General features: G+C 62.4%; 1 protein-coding gene across 11 annotated transcripts in view; it reads right to left on the bottom strand.

The window, feature by feature from the left end:
- The window catches only part of NFATC1 (nuclear factor of activated T cells 1), a 103,767-nt gene that overhangs the window by 43,828 nt on the left and 41,019 nt on the right, over window positions 1-18,920 (bottom strand). For all 11 annotated transcript variants that reach the window (XM_081262654.1, XM_081262645.1, XM_081262650.1 and 8 more), the window contains 3 exons: window positions 12,187-12,389; window positions 10,565-10,737; window positions 8,613-8,753 (listed from right to left, as the gene is read on the bottom strand). In XM_081262654.1, the coding sequence (XP_081118780.1) occupies window positions 8,613-8,753; window positions 10,565-10,737; window positions 12,187-12,389 (517 nt within the window). The remainder of the gene's footprint in view (window positions 1-8,612; window positions 8,754-10,564; window positions 10,738-12,186; window positions 12,390-18,920) is intronic.

The raw sequence follows: 18,920 nt of genomic DNA, 5'->3' as shown, positions 1-18,920 counted from the left end.
CTGTGGCAAACATCAGACAAAGTGCAGGTGTGGAGGTGGGTGCTGCAGTGCTGGGCACAAAGGAGAAACGAGCACTTCCTGCTGTGCCATGCGGGCCTGCGGTGCCTGTCGTGTACCCACAGGGAGCCCCGTGGGCCACCATGCTGCTGGGCCAGGAGGACACCACAGGGGCAGGGCTTCCATGACACACCTGGGCCAGGTCACAGAACAGTCACGACAGCTCCTGGGAGCCACTGAGACGTAGCATCTTCAAAGACCCCAGGCTTCCTCTGGCCTTCCTGCCCACCCCAGGAGGCAGTGGAATGCCACCTGGGCACTGCACTCTGGGTGCCCGAGGCCCACAAGCGGCAGCACACTGTGAGGGGACCTCGGCTCTCAAGTTTCTGAGGGATCGTGGACAAACACACCTGAGGCTAGAAACGTGGGCATGGCGGAGCGTTTCAAGCACAGACAGAGGCTGAGGCAAGGTGGAGGCCCACACTCGTGTCTGGGACCACGAGGAGCCCCTCCACGTCGCCACCACACTTCCGTGAAGCAGGCTGCTGCTGGGGGCAGCCGGGTGGGCTTTGTGCACCAGGCTCCGGGGCAGGCCGGGGGAGGGCCTGGCTGCCGGGGTGGGTTCTGAGCTCTGCCTCATCCGCAGCTCCCTGGAGCCTCAGGAGGAAGCTGTGCCCGACTCCAGAAGCAAAAATGTTCCCTATCATTAGGGAATTCCCTGCAGCGTGAGTCACTGCCAGGCTTCCCCACCACACCCGGGCCTGCGGGTTGGAGGCAGCTTCCACAGGCCACCGGACGCCTGCGCAGCCCAGAGGCCAGTCACACGCCAGGACCAGGAGCTGAGCCACTGTTTCCATGTGTGGAAGCGGCTGTGCAAGGCGCTGTCTCCAGTCCTGCTTGGGGGGGGGGGGGCACGGCTGCTTCATGCTGCAGCTCCCGTCAGCAGCCAGAGGAGAGGCCCCAGGCCCAGCTCTGGGAGGGCCGGGCCAACAGGCTGACCGGAGAAGAGAACTGAGCCACAGCACACATCAGGAGCCCGCCACTGAGGGGCCTGGCCGCCTGGTTGGTGGATCTCCTTGGGTCCATGGTCTGCCTCCTCAGCAGGACTCCAGGGAGGTGGCCCATCACTGCAGCAATCAGCCTGGCAGGTACTTGATGCCCAACTCGGAGTCAGCCTGTGGCCTGGCAGTGCACCCTGTGTGGGCCTGAGGAGGGACACACGGTCCACCCGGGAATGCGCCAGAGGTTCATCACCCAGGGTGCCCAGGGCCCTGGTGCCCACACCTGTGGAGCAGACCAGCCACTCTGGCACTCGCTGGCCACGGGGAAGGGTGAAGCTCAGACACCTGCTTCAGCCCGGACAGACCTGAAGACGCTGCTGTGACAGCAGCCAGACACAGGCCGACTCAGGGACAGGGGCCCACGTGGTCCGGCAGGGATGGCTCTTCCGCCTGCTTCCTGTGCAGAGCGCCTGCGGCTGGGTGCCTTGGCGCCGCAGCTCTGCCAAGGCCTGTGGTGAAGGCTTGCAGGAGGGCATGGGAAGAGGCACAAGGCCGGCAGGAAGCCACAGTAGCTGGGGGCCAGGCTGGCGCTGGACTGGGACGGAACCCAGGGTGCTCTATCCATGAGCTAGTCTTTATTTTGAGACAAAGCCTCACTGAGTTGCTGAGGCTGGCCTGGAATTTGCCATCCTCCTGCCTCAGCCTCCCACGGAGCAGGGGTTACAGGCCTGGCCAATGTGCCTGGCTCAGGCTCACTCTCCATGACCACACTCACTGCTAACTGAGGTCCTGGAGACCCCTTCCAGGTCACTCCCCCATCCCAGCACCGCCCACGTGGCCTCCCTGGGGACCAGCCTCCAGCGTGTGCACCTTGGGGAGACCGTGGCCATGCCCACAGCACAGCAGGCAGCGGTGTGGTCTCTTCTGGGAGCTGGGTCAGGCACACAGCTCAAGGGGCAGAAGCAGGGGCCACAGGATGCAGGGAGCCCAGCTCCTCCTTGCTGGGGATTCCGTCCTGAGAGGGGGCCCGGGGGCTATGCAGCCAGGAGAAACAGGGCCCACGCCACGTACTGCCCACCACAGTGATACTGGATCTGTGCCAGCTGGGACCTGGGACGCAACTCCACTGGGTGGCAGAGTCCGGGGTCTGAAAGCCCAGGGGCTACCCTAAGGGAGGCTCAACTGTGCCCTGTGGTGCTATCCTGCTTGGGGAAGCTCCTCAAGGGAAGCCCTAGGTCCGCTCGCCATCCGGTGGTCACCACTTCAGGGGAGAGCAGCAGTCCTGGGTTGTAGGGGGCACGCTGAGCTGTCCATTCATGGGCAGCAGTCACCGTCTATACTGCCCACGCTGCTCCCCACAGCTCTCTGCTCTGGGCTCTGACCTCCAAGGTCAGCCACAACACACAAGAAGGCCACAGCCCCCTGGAGTTTTGGGGCTCGGCCCCTGGGCTGGGGCTGGGAGGGCTGGCTTTAAGGCAGCTCCTGCTCTGCATAGGCCAGGCTGTGGACAGGTTCACACTCCAGACCTCGAGTCCCTTTCTTCCTGAGCCTCTGCAGCACCAGCCACACGGAGGACCACGGGACAGTTCCTTGGCTCTGAGGCCAATGCAAGAAGAAGCCTGGGACGCACCCTCTGGGCACAGCCCTTCCTGCATCCCGCAGTGCGCAGCAGAGCTGTGGAGCATTGGCACCGTGCTTAGGTGGCCACATGCTGCAGGGACTGGGAGCTGCTCCCAGTGAGGCCCACACCAAGGCGAAGAGCAGAGACACAGATGTGCCCTCCCAATCCTGCCTTCCCTCCAACGGGCAGAGAAGCAGGAAGAGGGTGCTTTCCAAAGCCTCGAGGACACAGCAGATGCCTGTGACCACGCCTGGCGGTCGGAGACTAGGGAAGGTGGGGAGGGCCACTAGCACGTCCACTGCTGAGCACATGCAGTGTGAGGCCTCTCTTTTGACTTCCCCAGCTGCACGGAGGGCAGGGAGAGGTGGAGAGGTCCCCAAGGCAGGGCGGTCCTCAGGAGCCAAGCAGGAGCTCAGTCCCTCCCACACGCACCCACACTCCACCTCACTTTAACAGGTACGCAGGCACACGTCACAACACTCACACTCGCACACACCAACAGTGCTCGCTCCCAGGATGGCCTGTACTTGAGCAGGTGCAGCTAGAGACGCCTGTCAGGGCCACGTGACGTGGGCTGCTGTTTCCAGCTACTCCGTGACCTTGGGGAGCGGGCGATACCCCCCGGAACAGTCGGTCACAATTAACAAACGTGCTGAGATCTGTGATGAGCGAGAGCATGAGGCCCATCTGGTCCAGGTCCCTCTTGGGCACACTGCCTGTCAGCTGCAGGAAGGTGGTGCCTCTTCCATGTGTTACGCTCCTGGGCCAGCCAAGGAGCCACACTGGCCAGCCCGGCTCGCGGAGGGCAGTCCTTCCACTCCTTCCTCTGGAGCCGACCGGATGGCCTCTTGCACACACTCGCACGTACAGGAGGGTGCACTTCCCTTCTTCTCCAGGCTTACCGTGGCACTAGGCACTCAAGGGCCCCGTGAGCCACCCCCTCCAGGGTCCTCCTTGGGTGTCCTGTGCCAGCAGGGGGATGGGGTCAGCTCCTGCAGGCTGCTTCCCACCAACCATGCCAAGCACAGGTGGGTGGACGAGGTCAAGAGTCACATCTGACTGCAGGTCCCCACCTGTGCACCCACATGGCCTGTAGTCCCACCTCTGTCCACCCAGACCAAGGCCTTCCATGGGACAGAAGAGGAGGGCCTGGGAAAGGCTGGGGCCCAGTCCTAGGGAGCACACCAGGGTGCCCCTCTCCTGGACAGACACTCAGGACACCAAAGAAAAGTGGTGCTGGCAACAACTGTTGGGGAGGACAGGGGTCAGGGCTCTCTGTTGGGTTGAGGTCAGGGCTCTGTGTTAGTAAAGGGTCGGGTCTCTGTGGGCTTGGGGTCGGGTCTCTGTGGGCTTGGGGTCGGGTCTCTGTTGGGTTGGGGTCAGGCTCTCTGTTGGGTTGGGGTCAGGACTCCATTGGCTTGGGGTCAGGGCTCTCTGTTGGGTTGGGGTCAGGGCTCTCTGTTGGGTTGGGGTCGGGCTCTCTGTTGGGTTGGGGTCAGGGCTCTCTGTTGGGTTGAGGTCAGGGCTCTCTGTTGGGTTGGGGTCAGGGCTCTCTGTTGGGTTGGGGTCAGGGCTCTCTGTTGGGTTGAGGTCAGGGCTCTCTGTTGGGTTGGGGTCAGGGCTCTCTGTTGGGTTGGGGTCAGGGCTCTCTGTTGGGTTGGGGTCGGGGCTCTCTGTTGGCTTGGGGTCAGGGCTCTCTGTTGGCTTGGGGTCAGGACTCTATTGGCTTGGGGTCAGGGCTCTCTGTTGGCTTGGGGTCAGGGCTCTCTGTTGGGTTGGGGTCAGGGCTCTCTATTGGCTTGGGGTCAGGACTCCATTGGCTTGGGGTCAGGGCTCTCTGTTGGCTTGGGGTCAGGACTCCATTGGCTTGGGGTCAGGACTCTCTGTTGGCTTGGGGTCAGGACTCTCTGTTGGGTTGGGGTCAGGACTCTCTGTTGGCTTGGGGTCAGGCTCTCTGTTGGGTTGGGGTCGGGCTCTCTGTGGGCTTGGGGCTGGCACTTGACTCATGAGTTTTGCAGATGGTCAGGCTATGGGTGTGGGCCCCAGTGGGAGCTCTGGGCAGGGGTCAATGTGACGGATGTGGCTGCTCTGAGTGTCCACTCCCGTGTCTCCCCTGGCCTTATTGCAGTGAGGCCCTGGGTCTGGGCCTGAGCCCAGGAGGGTGGCGCCTCCTCTGTGGCGAGTCATGTTCTTGCCCTGTCAGACGTCGGCCCATCTGGAGGCAGAGAGTGTGGGAGGCCTTGTTGGGAGGGCAGGCCCTGGGAGGAAGAGGCCAGTTGTCCTGGTCCCAGCTCACCTGCCCAGGTCATGGTGGCCACAGAGGTGACCAAGGCCAGAACCACAGCTGAGCCCCGCCATTGCGGTCACCAGCAGATGAGGGGCGGTAGCAGCCTGCCACAGGGGTCTGCGCCTGTCCCCAGAAGACCACGCACATCAGGAGGCGGCTTTGCCAAGGCAGCAGCTCCTGGAGGTCTTGGGAGTCCTGGGTGCTGCTCCCTCGGCCGGTCTCCGAACAGAGAGCACGCTGCACCTCCTGGGGCTCCAGCATCGCCACTCATCTGGGCATCAGTGAGCCTCACTGTGCCAAATGTGACACGGCCACACACACGCCCAGCGCAGTGGCCCGAGAGGGACACGGCCACACACACGCCCAGCGCAGTGGCCCGAGAGGGACACGGCCACACACACGCCCAGCGCAGTGGCCCGAGAGGGACACGGCCACACACACGCCCAGCGCAGTGGCCCAAGAGGGACACGGCCACACACACGCCCAGCGCAGTGGCCCGAGAGGGACACGGCCACACACACGCCCAGCGCAGTGGCCCAAGAGGGACACAGCCACACACACGCCCAGCGCAGTGGCCCAAGAGGGACGGCCGTCCTCATACACACACACACACACACACACACTCACATACACACGCCCAGCGCAGTGGCCCAAGAGGCACTGCCGTCCTCATACACACACTCACACACACACACACACACTCACACACACATGCCCAGTGCACTGGCCTGAGAGGCATGGCGGTCCTCTATACACACACACACACACTCACACACACACACACATGCCCAGTGCACTGGCCTGAGAGGCATGGCGGTCCTCATACACACACACACACACACTCACACACACACACACATGCCCAGTGCACTGGCCTGAGAGGCATGGCGGTCCTCATACACACACACACACACACACACACACACACACACACACTCACACACACACGCCCAGTGCACTGGCCTGAGAGGCACGGTCGTCCTCATACACACACTCACACACACACACACACACACGCCCAGTGCACTGGCCTGAGAGGCACGGTCGTCCTCATACACACACACACACACACACACACATACACTCACACACACACGCCCAGTGCACTGGCCTGAGAGGCACGGTCGTCCTCATACACACACACACACACACACACACACACACGCCCAGTGCACTGGCCTGAGAGGCACCGCCGTCCTCATACACACACTCTCACACACACACACACACACTCACACACACACGCCCAGTGCACCTGCCCATTGCAGCTCCCTGGTCTCGTTCTGCCACTAAGCAACAGTTTAAAATCAGGACGTTGAAATGGACCTGATGCCTCATCAGAAGACAGGTGAGAACTGTGTTTTTGAGTTTAGTGGTTTCTCAAAAAATAAAAAATAAAAAAACCCCAAAAAACTAGGAAACCTCATCACCAGGTACAGAGAGGAGTCACAGTGACTCATGGGTGCCCTGGGAAGCTGAATGCTGGGGAGGCTACATGGGTACTGGCCCCTTCTTTTGAAGACACAATTTGCACATGTCCATGTACACAGATAAGTGCCCAGTCTATTTGAATATGAAAACAACTGTGGGCGCTGACTAGATGCACAGCTGCAGCATGCTTGTGGCTGTAAGCTCACAGTGCCGTATGCATTTATGTGACAACTATGCATTTACTGCATGCCTTCTGTATACCTGGATATACAGGATATACCGGATATTGCTGCAGAGAGTGGGCAGCTGCAGAGCCAGCTGCTCTGGGCAGGAAGGGCAGATGGTGCCTGTCAGCTGGCCTTGAGCCTGAGGCGTCAGGAGCGGCTTTCCTGAGGCAGCCACTGTGCTGAGCTGTGAGGACAGGAGGAGCCAGTGAAGGTGGGAGGGCTGCCCATGGGGGGTGGCCAGGGGAGGCTGATGGGGGACACTCATGACCCCAGGCTCTGCACACCAAGGGGCAGGTGACCACACCTCACCACCACCCTGTACAATGGGCTCTGACCAACTGGAGCATGCTGGCTGCCAACGGCGGACCCCACGGCACTGACCCCCCTTTGCAGCTCCAGACAGAGGGTCTGCACAGAGAAACCCCCGCCCCCGCCAGGCCTCTCCTGGCCTGAAGAGCTGTCAATGAGGAAGACGTCCCCGGAGCACGGGTGCCCGGCCTCACGCCTGCGCAGGCACCCAGGTTTCCTTGAGGTATCCTTGCACCAACCTCAGTGCAGAGAGCAAAGCCTTGGCTCTCACGCTCCTGCAAGAGAGGCCTGAAGTACACCACAGCTGGCCTCCTGCGGAGAGGGCCGGGCAGTGCGGTCCTCGTCGCCACACCTAGTTGGCTGTTCTCTATAATTTCAGAAGTATTTTTCAATTACGTGCATGATTGCAGAGGCCAGCCAGGTTGGAGGCGAGAGCTCTCCAGGCCCGTGTTGATTGAAGTGCTTAAGTTTCCTGCAAACTGTACAAAATCAAGACCCCATTGTGGAGACCAAAAGCTTCAGTGGCTGTCAGTGATTAGCCTAAGTGCAGGACTGGCCACCCTCGTGAAAATTCCAGTTGGTAAATGTGAAAAGGGCAAAGCCACCAAGCTACTGGCCTTGTGTGGGTGCCTGGGTGGGGCGGCGTCCTAAGGAAAGGTCCTGGGGAGAGGGAGAAGGCGCCCAGGAGGGACTGGTCTTAGTCCAGGACCCAGTTCCAAAACAACACTCAGAACTGTCTGTCAGACAGTGGGGTCCACAGGCTTCTGCCCGCGGCCCTGATGGAGGCAAGGCCCTCTACCTGTGGCCCTGGTGGAAGCCTGGCCCTGTGGCCACGCACCCTTGTCCTCACCTGTCAGAGGACACCCATGAGGCTTATCAATCCTTCTTTGAAACCAATGTCAATGAACACAGGCTCTTCATCTTTGGCCAGCAGCAGCCCCTGCCCAGCCTCTCTGGTCAACACAGCGCCTCAGAGCGCAGGCCCCCACCTACAGCCAGAGAGGTCCCCACTGTCTTGGGACAGCTGAGTTCCTGACCCCAGGCAGCAGCCATGGCAGGCCACACAGCATGTTGAGGACACCTCCCTCCTGCCTGGGGGCTGCACCGGAGGCCAGCAGTGCCTGAGCCGGGGCCGGCGTGAGCACACAGCCGCGGAGGTCATGGTGCCACACTTGGCTTGGGGTAGCCTAGGCCTCTGGAACTGTGGGCATGGGGATCTCACAGACACCACACACATATGTGGCCATGGCACGGAAGGCCCCCAGCAACAGAGAAGAAGCAGCAGTTCTAGTCTGTAGCATCCACATGATGGCCCCCAAGGTTAGCAAGCCGGCCTGCTCATGACCACCCTGCCACCAGCCCAAGGAGGCCTCAGGAGCTCTCCAGGCAGCAGGGAGAGGGGTTCCATGGCACGTGGCCAAGGGGAGGAGGATGGGGAAGTGCTGGCCAGCAGTCACAGAAGCCCCGGCCCTGGGAACCCCCTCCAGAGGACAAGGACCCACAGCGCAGCAAGCAGACGAGGGGAAGACCTGCCCCAGGCCTCCACTGTAAGGACAGCTGGAGGACTGCAGACGTCCACTGTGCCTCCTCCAGCAGACAGCTCCCTGAGACACTGTGGACACGCAGGGCTGTCCCACACGCACACGGAGCACACGTGGCAGGCCTGTGCCTGCCGAGCAGGAGCCCACGCCCACCGGTGCCCCAGGCAGGAGACCCTGGTGGCTGTCCTAGGGACCCACCTGGAGCCTTCTCCACAAAGATGACCTTGGAGTCCTGCAGGAAGTTGTGGCCTGACAGGACCATCTTCTTCCCACCGCCGACTGGGTAGCTGTCCAGACTCTGCTTCTCCACGAGGGGCAGCTCCTGGGCTGAGCGCTGGGCTGCATGGGTGAGAGGACAGTGAGAATGGCCCCCAGGGAAACTGCCATCTGACTACCCCAGGGCTGCCCGACCCTGGTCTGAGCTGGGTCTCCCACCACAGGACATGGAGGACAGAGGGTACCCTGCTCTGACGACAGCCTTCCACGGATTACTGCCAACTCTCAGAATTCTACATCTTGTGTGAAAATAGGACACTGCCCCCAGCACCTGGACACTGTTCACCTGACCCCGGTGCTGGCCCTGGCCCTCTGACACCAGGGAGGCCTGTGAGCTGGCCTCGGCCTGAGCTGCAGGACCCACGCGGTGGGTGGGAGAAAGGGCAGGAGCCGGGAGGCTTCGCTCTGTGACTGAGGCGAGGGGCGGGGGCCAAGAGCAGGGCTGGTTGGCTGGAGGTCCAGGTGGGTGGCCAGGAGTGGACCCCAGGAGGCCTCGGGCAGAGGAGCTAGAGAGTTTCTGAGTCAGCCACACGGAGGGGGAGTGCCTTCCTGGTAGGGAGGCTGCCCTTTAGGTGACAAGGGCAGAGAGGTGGAGAAGGCAGCAGATGACATGGGGACCCAGGGTGAGCAAAGCCTGGCTGCCCCCCCCCCCCCCCGTGAGCCCAGACCCGCTCAGGACGCCACGGGGCTCCAGGAAGCAGGGAATGATGGGAAGACAGGGTGGTGCAGAGGGTTCTGTGCAGAGCTGACGGGACCTCACTGCTGACCAGAGTCAGCCCAGCAGACAGAGGGGGAGGCTGCAGGCTGCAGACTGCCACTGGCCCTCCCGAGCCACTGTGCCCAAGATCAGGCAGCACACAGCCACACAGAGACCAGAGGTACAGAAGCCCGTGGCAGCAGAAAGATGAATGTCTACATGGTCTCCACCCTTTACGCCTGGGGCTGGGGTAAGCACGTGCCTAAAGTGTGTGAAGTCCTGGGTTGTGACCCAGCACTGCACGCACACACGCACACTCACAGGCACACACACTCACACATACACACTCACATGTGCTCATACACCCACACATGCACACTCGTTTGCACTCACACTTGTGCACACACATTTACACCCCACATATGCACACTCTCACACATGCACACTCACATTCACACACACACTCACACATGTGCACACACTCTCACACATACACACTCACACATGCTCATACACTCACACACACTCATTTGCACTCTCACACTTATGCACACACATATTTACACCCCCACACACGCACACTCACACATGTGCACACACTCTCACACATACACACTCACAATGCTCATACACTCACACGCACACTCATTTGCACTCTCACACTTGTGCACACACATATTTACACCCCCACACATGCACACTCTCACACATGCACACTCACACACACTCACTCACACATTCACACACACTCACACATTTACACTCACACACATATTCAGGTTTGCTCAGTCGGATGGACTGCAGTGCCAAAACCTTTGCTCAAGTTTCCAGATGGGGAAGTGGAGTGCACTCGGGGTGGCAGGGCTCCTCGCAGCGTGCCAGGCTGACTCTCTGCTCTACTCTGCCCTGCAGGACGGGGTCAGAAAAGCCAGGGTCCCAGCTGGCTCTGCATCCCCCAGCTGCCCAGGGGCGTGCAGCTCAGAGGGACCACCCCAAGTGCACAGAGAGCTGGTCTGGGCGGCAGGGAGCAGGTATTCCCTGGAGCACGTGCTAACCCAGACACAGCAATGGGGCTGCGCTCCAGGTCCACACCAGGTGAGGGAGACAGGCAGAGGCCAGCACCTGGGCCAGACTCTCTCGACCCGTGCCTGAGGGACATGCCCTGCAGTCTACTCACAGCACTCAATGGGGTTCGAGGCGACCTGCAGGGACAGCGTCCGGCCGCTGGGCTGTGGCACGTGTACTCGGAAGACCAGCCGCACCCTGGTGTTCTTCCTGCCTATGTCTGTCTCCCCTTTCCGCAGCTCGATGTCTGAGTTTCTGAGCTTCAGAATCCCAGCGCAGTCAATGCTGCCCAAACAAAAGGTCACTTGACACCTGAACTTGAACCGCCCAGCCTCCCAGGCCCAGCCCACCCACTGGGGCCTGGCAAGCTCTGCCCCTCCTTGTGAGTGGCCCTGCCCCACCTCCCCAGGACAGGCAGCAAACGAAGGCCCTCGCCCAGAGCAGGTCGGGATCAGGTAGTGAGTCAGCCACACGGATGTGCCTGCCTCCCCGGCCCAGGCAGGCCAGGACCTTCCCAGACGCCCTGGGCTCCCGTTCTGCCACAGCAGACATCCAGGAGCAGCCCTGGAAAGAGCCCCGTGACCTGCCACCTTCCCCTCGTGTCCCCAGCTGTCCTGGAAGCTGCGAGGAACACGTGAGGCCTGTCCCAAACACCCTGTTTCTCTGGAAACCTTCTCCTGGCGGCTGTCCCCTGGGTGATTCCACGCATGTCTGGGCCCCAGCACTGAGCGCCACGTTCAGATTCTCCAACAACAAAAGCCAAGACTTCTTCCTCCACCAGCTAAGAGAGCAGGCACTCAAGCCTGGGTGGCGGGCCACGGGACCCACGCATTAGCACCAGCAGTGCAAGTGTACTGTGGGCCGTGTGGGGGAAGGAGGGCAGCAGGTCCAGCCGCACATGCCTGTGGCAGCACGGACCTCTCCCCACCGTCTAGCCCTGGCCATCCCTGGGAAACAGGTCCAGGATGAAGCCACGGTGGCAGGAAGGCTCTCCCTCGGATTTGACTTGAGGGTTTATAAGTCATAAATAGCAAAACAAGACCCTCACAGAGCCTTGTGCCAGCAGCCCCCGCCTCACTCTCTACTCCCTAATCAGCCCCTCGGCTCACCACACAAGCCTCCTCACTGCCCAAGGGATGCCCAAGGCACTCCTGTCCTTGACTTTTGCGTGTGCCACTGAGGGCCCTGGAAGGCCCACCCCTTCTGTGTGTCAGCTCTCTGCTAGACTCACATGGCCAGAGGTGCTGCCCCTGAGCTGCAGCAAGGGCACCAAGTCCCCACTCCTGCCCCATCCCCTATCCCTGCACATCTCATCACCACCCGCCCTGTGCGCGTCCATCTGTGTCCACTGCTCCCGAGTGAGCGCACTCAGCCCTCCCAGCAGGAGCTGTGCACCTGCATCTCCATCGCAATCTGCTTCCCGCAGCACAGCCGGGTCTGACTGCACCTCAGAGTGGCCACAGCAGCAGGTTAGTCCCTCACTGTCAGAGATGAGCCTCTTCACTCCTCAAATGTTTGCATTTCAACTTTCCTTTAATTTGCCCTGCTGTATTCAGAAATAAATAGGTGCCATGTTTAGGAGCTAACTGGACACCCTGGGGAGTTCTCACAGCTGTGCAGTGGAGACTTATTCTAGGTGCCAACATACACAGGGGCCGAAACCCTAGAAAGACACAAACCCACGGCCATGACTGTGTGTGAGGCTTGCTGGGCCCCGAGCGCCAGGCCACGTACATGGCTCTCATGTTGTTTTCCGGCAGCAGCGGGATCTCCAGGACCTTGGTGTTGCATAGGAGGGCCTCGTGGCTGGTGGTGGAGACGGTCTTCCCCGTGATGCGGTGGACCTGGTAGAAGGCGTGGGGCCGCAGCAGGCGGTCGTCCGCCGTCCCGATGAACAGCTGCAGCGTGAGCGGCTCGTTCTCCAAGTAGCCGTGCAGCTGGCAAGAAAACAGACCCCGCCTGAGACTGGGCACAGAGCCGCGGGAGGCTCAAGGAGGAAGGAGGCGGTGCCTGCACTCAGGTCTAGCCGCCACCCTCCGTTCCTGTGACCCACACAGATGCTTTCTAAGGTTGTGCTCGGAAAGCCTCCCATTGTCCTGGACACAGGTCAGGCTGCGAGCACGCCCACCCCCATTTTCACACACACAACACATGTGCACACGTGTGTTCACACACAGCTGCACACATGTACACCACTCAGGCCGCATGCTCATGTGCTTCTGAGTCCACCACCGCAATGCTCCTGTGGGCATCCTGTAGGGGCCGCCTGTCTTCTCAGCCCCACGGCCTTCCCACAGGGTTGCAGAGGTTCTGAGGAGGCAGAGGCTGTGTGAGGGAGGCAGGCTCGCTCGGCTCCCCCGGGGACCAGGCCTGTCCTGCCTTCAGCTAACTGGAGCTGGGCACACACACATCCTGCTTTTGCAACAGTGCATGGAACCAGGCCAGGCTGGGCATCCCTCTTCCAACCAGCATGCTGCGCCTCACCTCCCCCTCAGGCAGCTGCAGCCACATGGCCGGGACACAGGCCAGCTGTGGTCATATCAGCAGTCCATTGGCAGCCAGGGGCAGACCCCACATGGCAGAATGCCCACGACATTCCCATCATCCCTGCACTCAGCAGAGCCACTGGTACCGCGAGGCCTCAAGAGCACCGGACCCAGGACCCACGTGCCTGGAGGCAGACGTGGCCCAGAGCAGGCCCAGGGCAGCCAGATGCACCTGCCAGGGTGGCAACAAGTCCAGGTCACACTCAGCAGGAGCCCACTTCTGGGTCTGTGTGCTGAATACCAGTTCCCTTTGGGGTAAGTGACCAGAGCTCGGGAGGCAGGGGTGGGCTGCTGGACCCATGTCACAGGCTCATCCAGGCCTCCCTGGGCTGACAGCTAGTCAGCCACCGTGGAACCACCTGCTCTGCTCTAGCACCACCGCTCCACCCCCAGCAAGGCCACCGCTCCACCCCCAGCAAGGCCACCGCTCCACCCCCAGCAAGGCCACCCCTCCACCCCAGCAAGGCCACCCCTCCACCACCAGCCCCACCCCTCCACCCCAGCAAGGCCACCCCTCCACCACCAGCAAGGCCACCCCTCCACCCCAGTGTGGCCATCCCTCCATCACCAGCCCCACCCCTCCACCACCAGCCCCACCACTCCACCACCAGCGTGGCCACCCCTCCACCCCAGCAAGGCCACCCCTCCACCCCAGCAAGGCCACCCCTCCACCCCAGCAAGGCCACCCCACCACCACCAGTGGCCACACCTCCACCCCAGGAAGGCCACCCCTCCACCACCAGCCCGGCCACCCCTCCACCACCAGCCCGGCCACCCCTCCACCCCAGTGGCCATTCCTCCACCACCAGCGGCCACCTCTCCACCACCAGCCCGGCCACCCCTCCACCACCAGTGGCCACCCCTCCACCACCAGCCCGGCCACCCCTCCACCACCAGCCCGGCCACCCCTCCACCCCAGTGGCCATTCCTCCACCACCAGCGGCCACCTCTCCACCACCAGCCCGGCCACCCCTCCACCACCAGTGGCCACCCCTCCACCACCAGGGGCCACCCCTCCATCACCAGCGGCCACCCCTCCACCACCAGGGGCCACCCCTCCATCACCAGCAGCCACCCCTCCACCACCAGGGGCCACCCCTCCACCACCAGCCCGGCCACCCCTCCACCCCAGTGGCCATTCCTCCACCACCAGCGGCCACCCCTCCACCACCAGCCCCACCACTCCACCACCAGCGGCCACCCCTCCACCACCAGCGTGGCCACCCCTCCACCACCAGTGGCCACCCCTCCACCACCAGCGGCCACCCCTCCACCACCAGCCCCACCACTCCACCACCAGCGGCCACCCCTCCACCACCAGCGTGGCCACCCCTCCACCACCAGTGGCCACCCCTCCACCACCAGCGGCCACCCCTCCACCACCAGCGTGGCCACCCCTCCACCACCAGCGGCCACCCCTCCACCACCAGCACGGCCACCCCTCCACCACCAGCGTGGCCACCCCTCCACCACCAGCGGCCACCCCTCCACCACCAGCGTGGCCACCCCTCCACCCCAGTGGCCACCCCTCCACCACCAGCGGCCACCCCTCCACCCCAGTGGCCACCCCTCCACCACCAGGGGCCACCCCTCCACCACCAGGGGCCACCCCTCCACCACCAGCGGCCACCCCTCCACCACCAGCGTGGCCACCCCTCCACCACCAGCGGCCACCCCTCCACCACCAGCACGGCCACCCCTCCACCACCAGCGCGGCCACCCCTCCACCACCAGCGGCCACCCCTCCACCACCAGCGTGGCCACCCCTCCACCACCAGCGGCCACCCCTCCACCACCAGCGTGGCCACCCCTCCACCCCAGTGGCCACCCCTCCACCACCAGCGGCCACCCCTCCACCACCAGCGTGGCCACCCCTCCACCCCAGCGGCCACCCCTCCACCACCAGCGTGGCCACCCCTCCACCCCAGTGGCCACCCCTCCACCACCAGCGTGGCCACCCCTCCACCCCAGCGGCCACCCCTCCACCACCAGCGGCCACCCCTCCACCCCAGTGGCCACCCCTCCACCACCAGGGGCCACCCCTCCACCACCAGGGGCCACCCCTCCACCACCAGGGGCCACCCCTCCACCACCAGGGTGACTGTTCAGAGGAGGTCACAAGGAACAGGACAAGCACCAGAAGACAGGTGGCCATGCCAAGTTCCTCCACCAGGCAGCCCCACGCGGAGCGTCCTTCTGAACCCACACGCGGGGCCAGGTTTCAGGGAGACACTACAGGAGGTCCTATGGGCTCAGCTGCCCGGCACTGGGCTGCTCCATCCATGAGCTCATCTTGCTCCTCACACTGTCTCAAGTTCCCCGCCACATGGTCACTGAGACGCGAGGCCAGCAGCAGAGTCACACTGTGTTGCCCAGGTGAATCGGGGTCGTGTGGAAACCCTGTCCATGCTCCTGAGTGGGGCAGAAGACCCAGTCTACCCCGGGGGGTGGCCAGAGCTGGAGCCAGCAACCTTGGGCAGGCCCCTGCAGGGCTCGGTGTGGCTGCCCCCAGGCAGGTCAGTGCCCTAGAGGACGTCCCCAACCACACAGGATCTCGGAGGTAAGCCGCAGTGGGGTCGGGTGGCCTTGGCAGGCGCCTCTGCCTGACACCCAGCAGCCCGCAGACTCCGCCCAGAGTCCCCCAGAGCTGAATACCCACAGCCATGCTGGCCACACGCCACAGAGGCCAAGGGGAGACCTCACGCACGGAGGAGCGGGGCCCTGGGCCTGGGGTAAGCTGTGAGCTCCCTCTCCCTGCTGGCCCAGCCTCCTCCTGGTCACTGATCTGTGGCTAGTCAGCCATGGGCGGCTGAGCCAGGAGAGGACAGGAAGGGCCACTGAAAAGCGCAGCCTGCTCTGACAGTCGAGCCCGCAGGCCTGGAAGACGGGCCCGGGATGTGGACACCCCCAGCCACATACACCCCCTTGGGAAAGCCACGGGTCACATCACACCCCCAGCGGAAGCCTGGACCTCCCTCACCACCTGGACCCACAGAGGCCCCTCACCCAGAGCCGACATCAAGACCCTCACAGGGAAAGCTTCCAAGGGCAGGTCAAAGGGGCAGGAAACTGAGGCCACAACGAGAGCCCAGACCTCCTGAGAGCCCAATCCGGAGGGCCCCCCAGCCCCTCTCCTGGAGGAGGCCCACACTTCCCTGAGACGCTGGTGCGACTGGGGGGCCGGAGGACGCCGACCCTCGCCTCTCTGAGAGGACCCACTCTCCCTGGAGAGGGTACCCTTTCTCCTTTCCTGTCCTTCCTAATAAAGTCACGTCTGCCACCCTGAGCCACAGACCTGAAGCCTTCCTGGCCTGACCCAGGTGGTGGGGAGGGGCTTGTGCTGCCACAGCTCTGGGGCAGACCTGAGCCTTGGAGCAGTCACCACGGTCACCAAGGGCTATCCTGCCCTGGCTCAGCCCCGAGCCTGCCTCTGAGACACGGGGCTGTGGTCAGCATGAGGCCTGGGGGCAGGCGGCAGAGTGGCCAGGAGGCTGGACGGGGGAACAGAGGTGAAGGATGGGGAGGTACAGGTGAGCTGGGGAGCCACTAGGAGTCTGTCTGGAAGCACCGCCAGGGCTTGGGAGGGCAAAGCACCATGAGTGAGCGGGGCTCCTGGGAAGAAGCAAAGCCCAAAGACTACCCAGGAATGCGCAGGGAGGAGAGGGAGTGGCTGGAGACTAGCCGCTGCAGGGCCACCCAGCCCCGCCCGCCCGCTTGACTTCAGCAGGACTCCGCCCTCCGGGGCTGGTCGAATTTCATGCCAACTTGGGAACCACAGTGAGCTTTAAAATGGGGGGCAGAGAATCGGGCCCTGCGGTTAGCTGCCGCCGCCGTGGATGCCAGCCTTTCACGAGGTGCTAGCCCCTCAGGTGTCCTTCCCACAGACATCAGAGCCACAGCTCTGGCTGGACGCTGGCCAGGCCATGCCTCCGGAGGGGCCAAGGCATCGTGACTTTTGTTAACCCCTCTGAACTGTCAGCACATGGCACGGGGCCAGCTCTGACACTGCACAAGATAAAAGGAGTCCGGCTGAGATCACAGTTCAGACAGGTCCAGCCTCATCCTCTCCTTCCACCATGGGTCCCTGGGCCACCACCGCAGCGGGAAACGTGCGCCCTGTGAAACCAAAGGCTAAAAGGCACAGACAGAGCCGCTCCTCGGGCACAGAGGTGCTGCAGGGGGCTGCCGCTGGGGCTTCCCGAGGGTCTGCCCTCCACCCCGCCCCCGGGCAGGCTCAGGAGAGCTTGGTCACCAGGGTGACAGTCACCAGTGACTCTGAAGTGGAAGCCACAGCAGGCAGCGGCTGGCTGAGGGCTAGCCCCAAGTTCGACCGTCTTGCTAAGGAGTTTATTTACACAAGTTTCTATTTCCCTAACGTCCGGCCCAGTGAGTGCCCTGGGAGGTCTCAGCCCAAGACCATCTTCCTCCCAACCCAATTGAGACCATCACGAGCCTCAGGGAGTCATGTTTAAGAGTGCAAAGTGGCTGCAAGACCCCTCCTGATCTCATTCCATCTACCCCATGTCCACTGCATAGCTTGGACCAGCAGGAACTGACCCTGGAAACCTGATGGCCAGACTCCATCACTGTCCTGAGTTCCTCAAGTGGGAGTCCAGACATTTATAAACCCAAGGGCTCAGGAAGGAGTCCTCAGCTGCTACCCACTGCCCCGCCTTCAGGATCCAGATTCACCGTCAGTGAGCAGTATGGGCATCAGCCGTGCCTGGTTCCCCCTGGAGGCAGATATGGAGACCCGGGACCCAGGACAGAAGCCCTTGCGGGTGGCTGCTCATGTGCCGGGGCCAGGACAGGAAATAGTTGTCAGCAGCCCTCTGCTGTGGGGCTGGTGGGCCCATCGCCCACTCTTTCAGCCTGCACCAGTCTCCCTGATGACATGCCTGCAGGACGCCATGGCTCTGGGCACGAGAGCTGGGCTGCACAGCTGAGCACTCGCTCTGTGGCTGGGTGGCCAGTAGCCCAGACATCAGAATGCAGCTCCATGGGTCTCAGGTCCACTGTTTCTGGGCAGCACTCCTGTGTGCTCGGCACGTGGCTGGAGGAACCTGGCTGGGGAGCCTTGTTCCCTGCTTCAGCAGGAGATGCGGGCATCATCTCTCATCTCTGTGATGTGTCAGCATCCATGGGCCCATCACTTCCCAACGATGCTTCTGTACAAAAAGCTGTGTTCCTCCTGACGCACAGTGCTGGCCAGACTGCCCACAGGCGCTCTCAGGCCACACGTGAGGAACATGTGTGGAGGGTGCTGACACGAGGCCCCAGGCCCCTGTATGAGCTGTGGTTACTGCCAGTGGAGCCAAAGCACAGGTGTTCTCTCCCCATCTGCCCTGCCCACTGAGTACCCAACCTGCTGAGCACCCGAAAGGCATGCAGATCAGAGGGGCCTGACCCACAGGGACAAGATGCCCCACCTGACCCCCAGGCCTTTCTCCTGCATGGAAGTAGGAGTCTCTACAACAGTCTCCAGTCACCCCGGCTGCAGGACTCTCAGGCAGCCAGGCTAGCTGTGTCCACTTAGAAGCTGGCCAGGAAACCTCACTCTGTTGGACTCAGCTGTTTTACAGTGCAGGGAGGGAAAGGGAAGCAGAGACACAGAGACAAATCGTGCCTCTGAGTACTCCATTTTGAGAACTGTTACACAAGAACAAATAAACGAGTCTTAGACCAAAATCCTCTTGGTGGGCAAGGCTCAGGGCAGCCTGTGGCTCCAGCCTGGCCTGGTGGGGACAGATAACTTTAAAATGACAATTCAAGACTCCCCAGGGCCCCTGCCACAGCAGCTCTCTGATGGTGCCTGCAAAGTTGGGGTATGAGTTGATGCTTTAGAAAATGTGCCATTCCAGTGGAAATGGGGACACCCAGGTCTAGCCTGGGAGGTGAGCATCTATTATTCAAAACGTGAGG

Source organism: Spermophilus citellus, assembly GCF_964194105.1.
Source record: "Spermophilus citellus genome assembly, chromosome: 12".
In the NCBI taxonomy this organism is placed as follows: Eukaryota; Metazoa; Chordata; class Mammalia; order Rodentia; family Sciuridae; genus Spermophilus; species Spermophilus citellus.
Note: the sequence above shows the minus strand (reverse complement) of the source record. Positions and strands in the feature narration are given on the sequence as shown.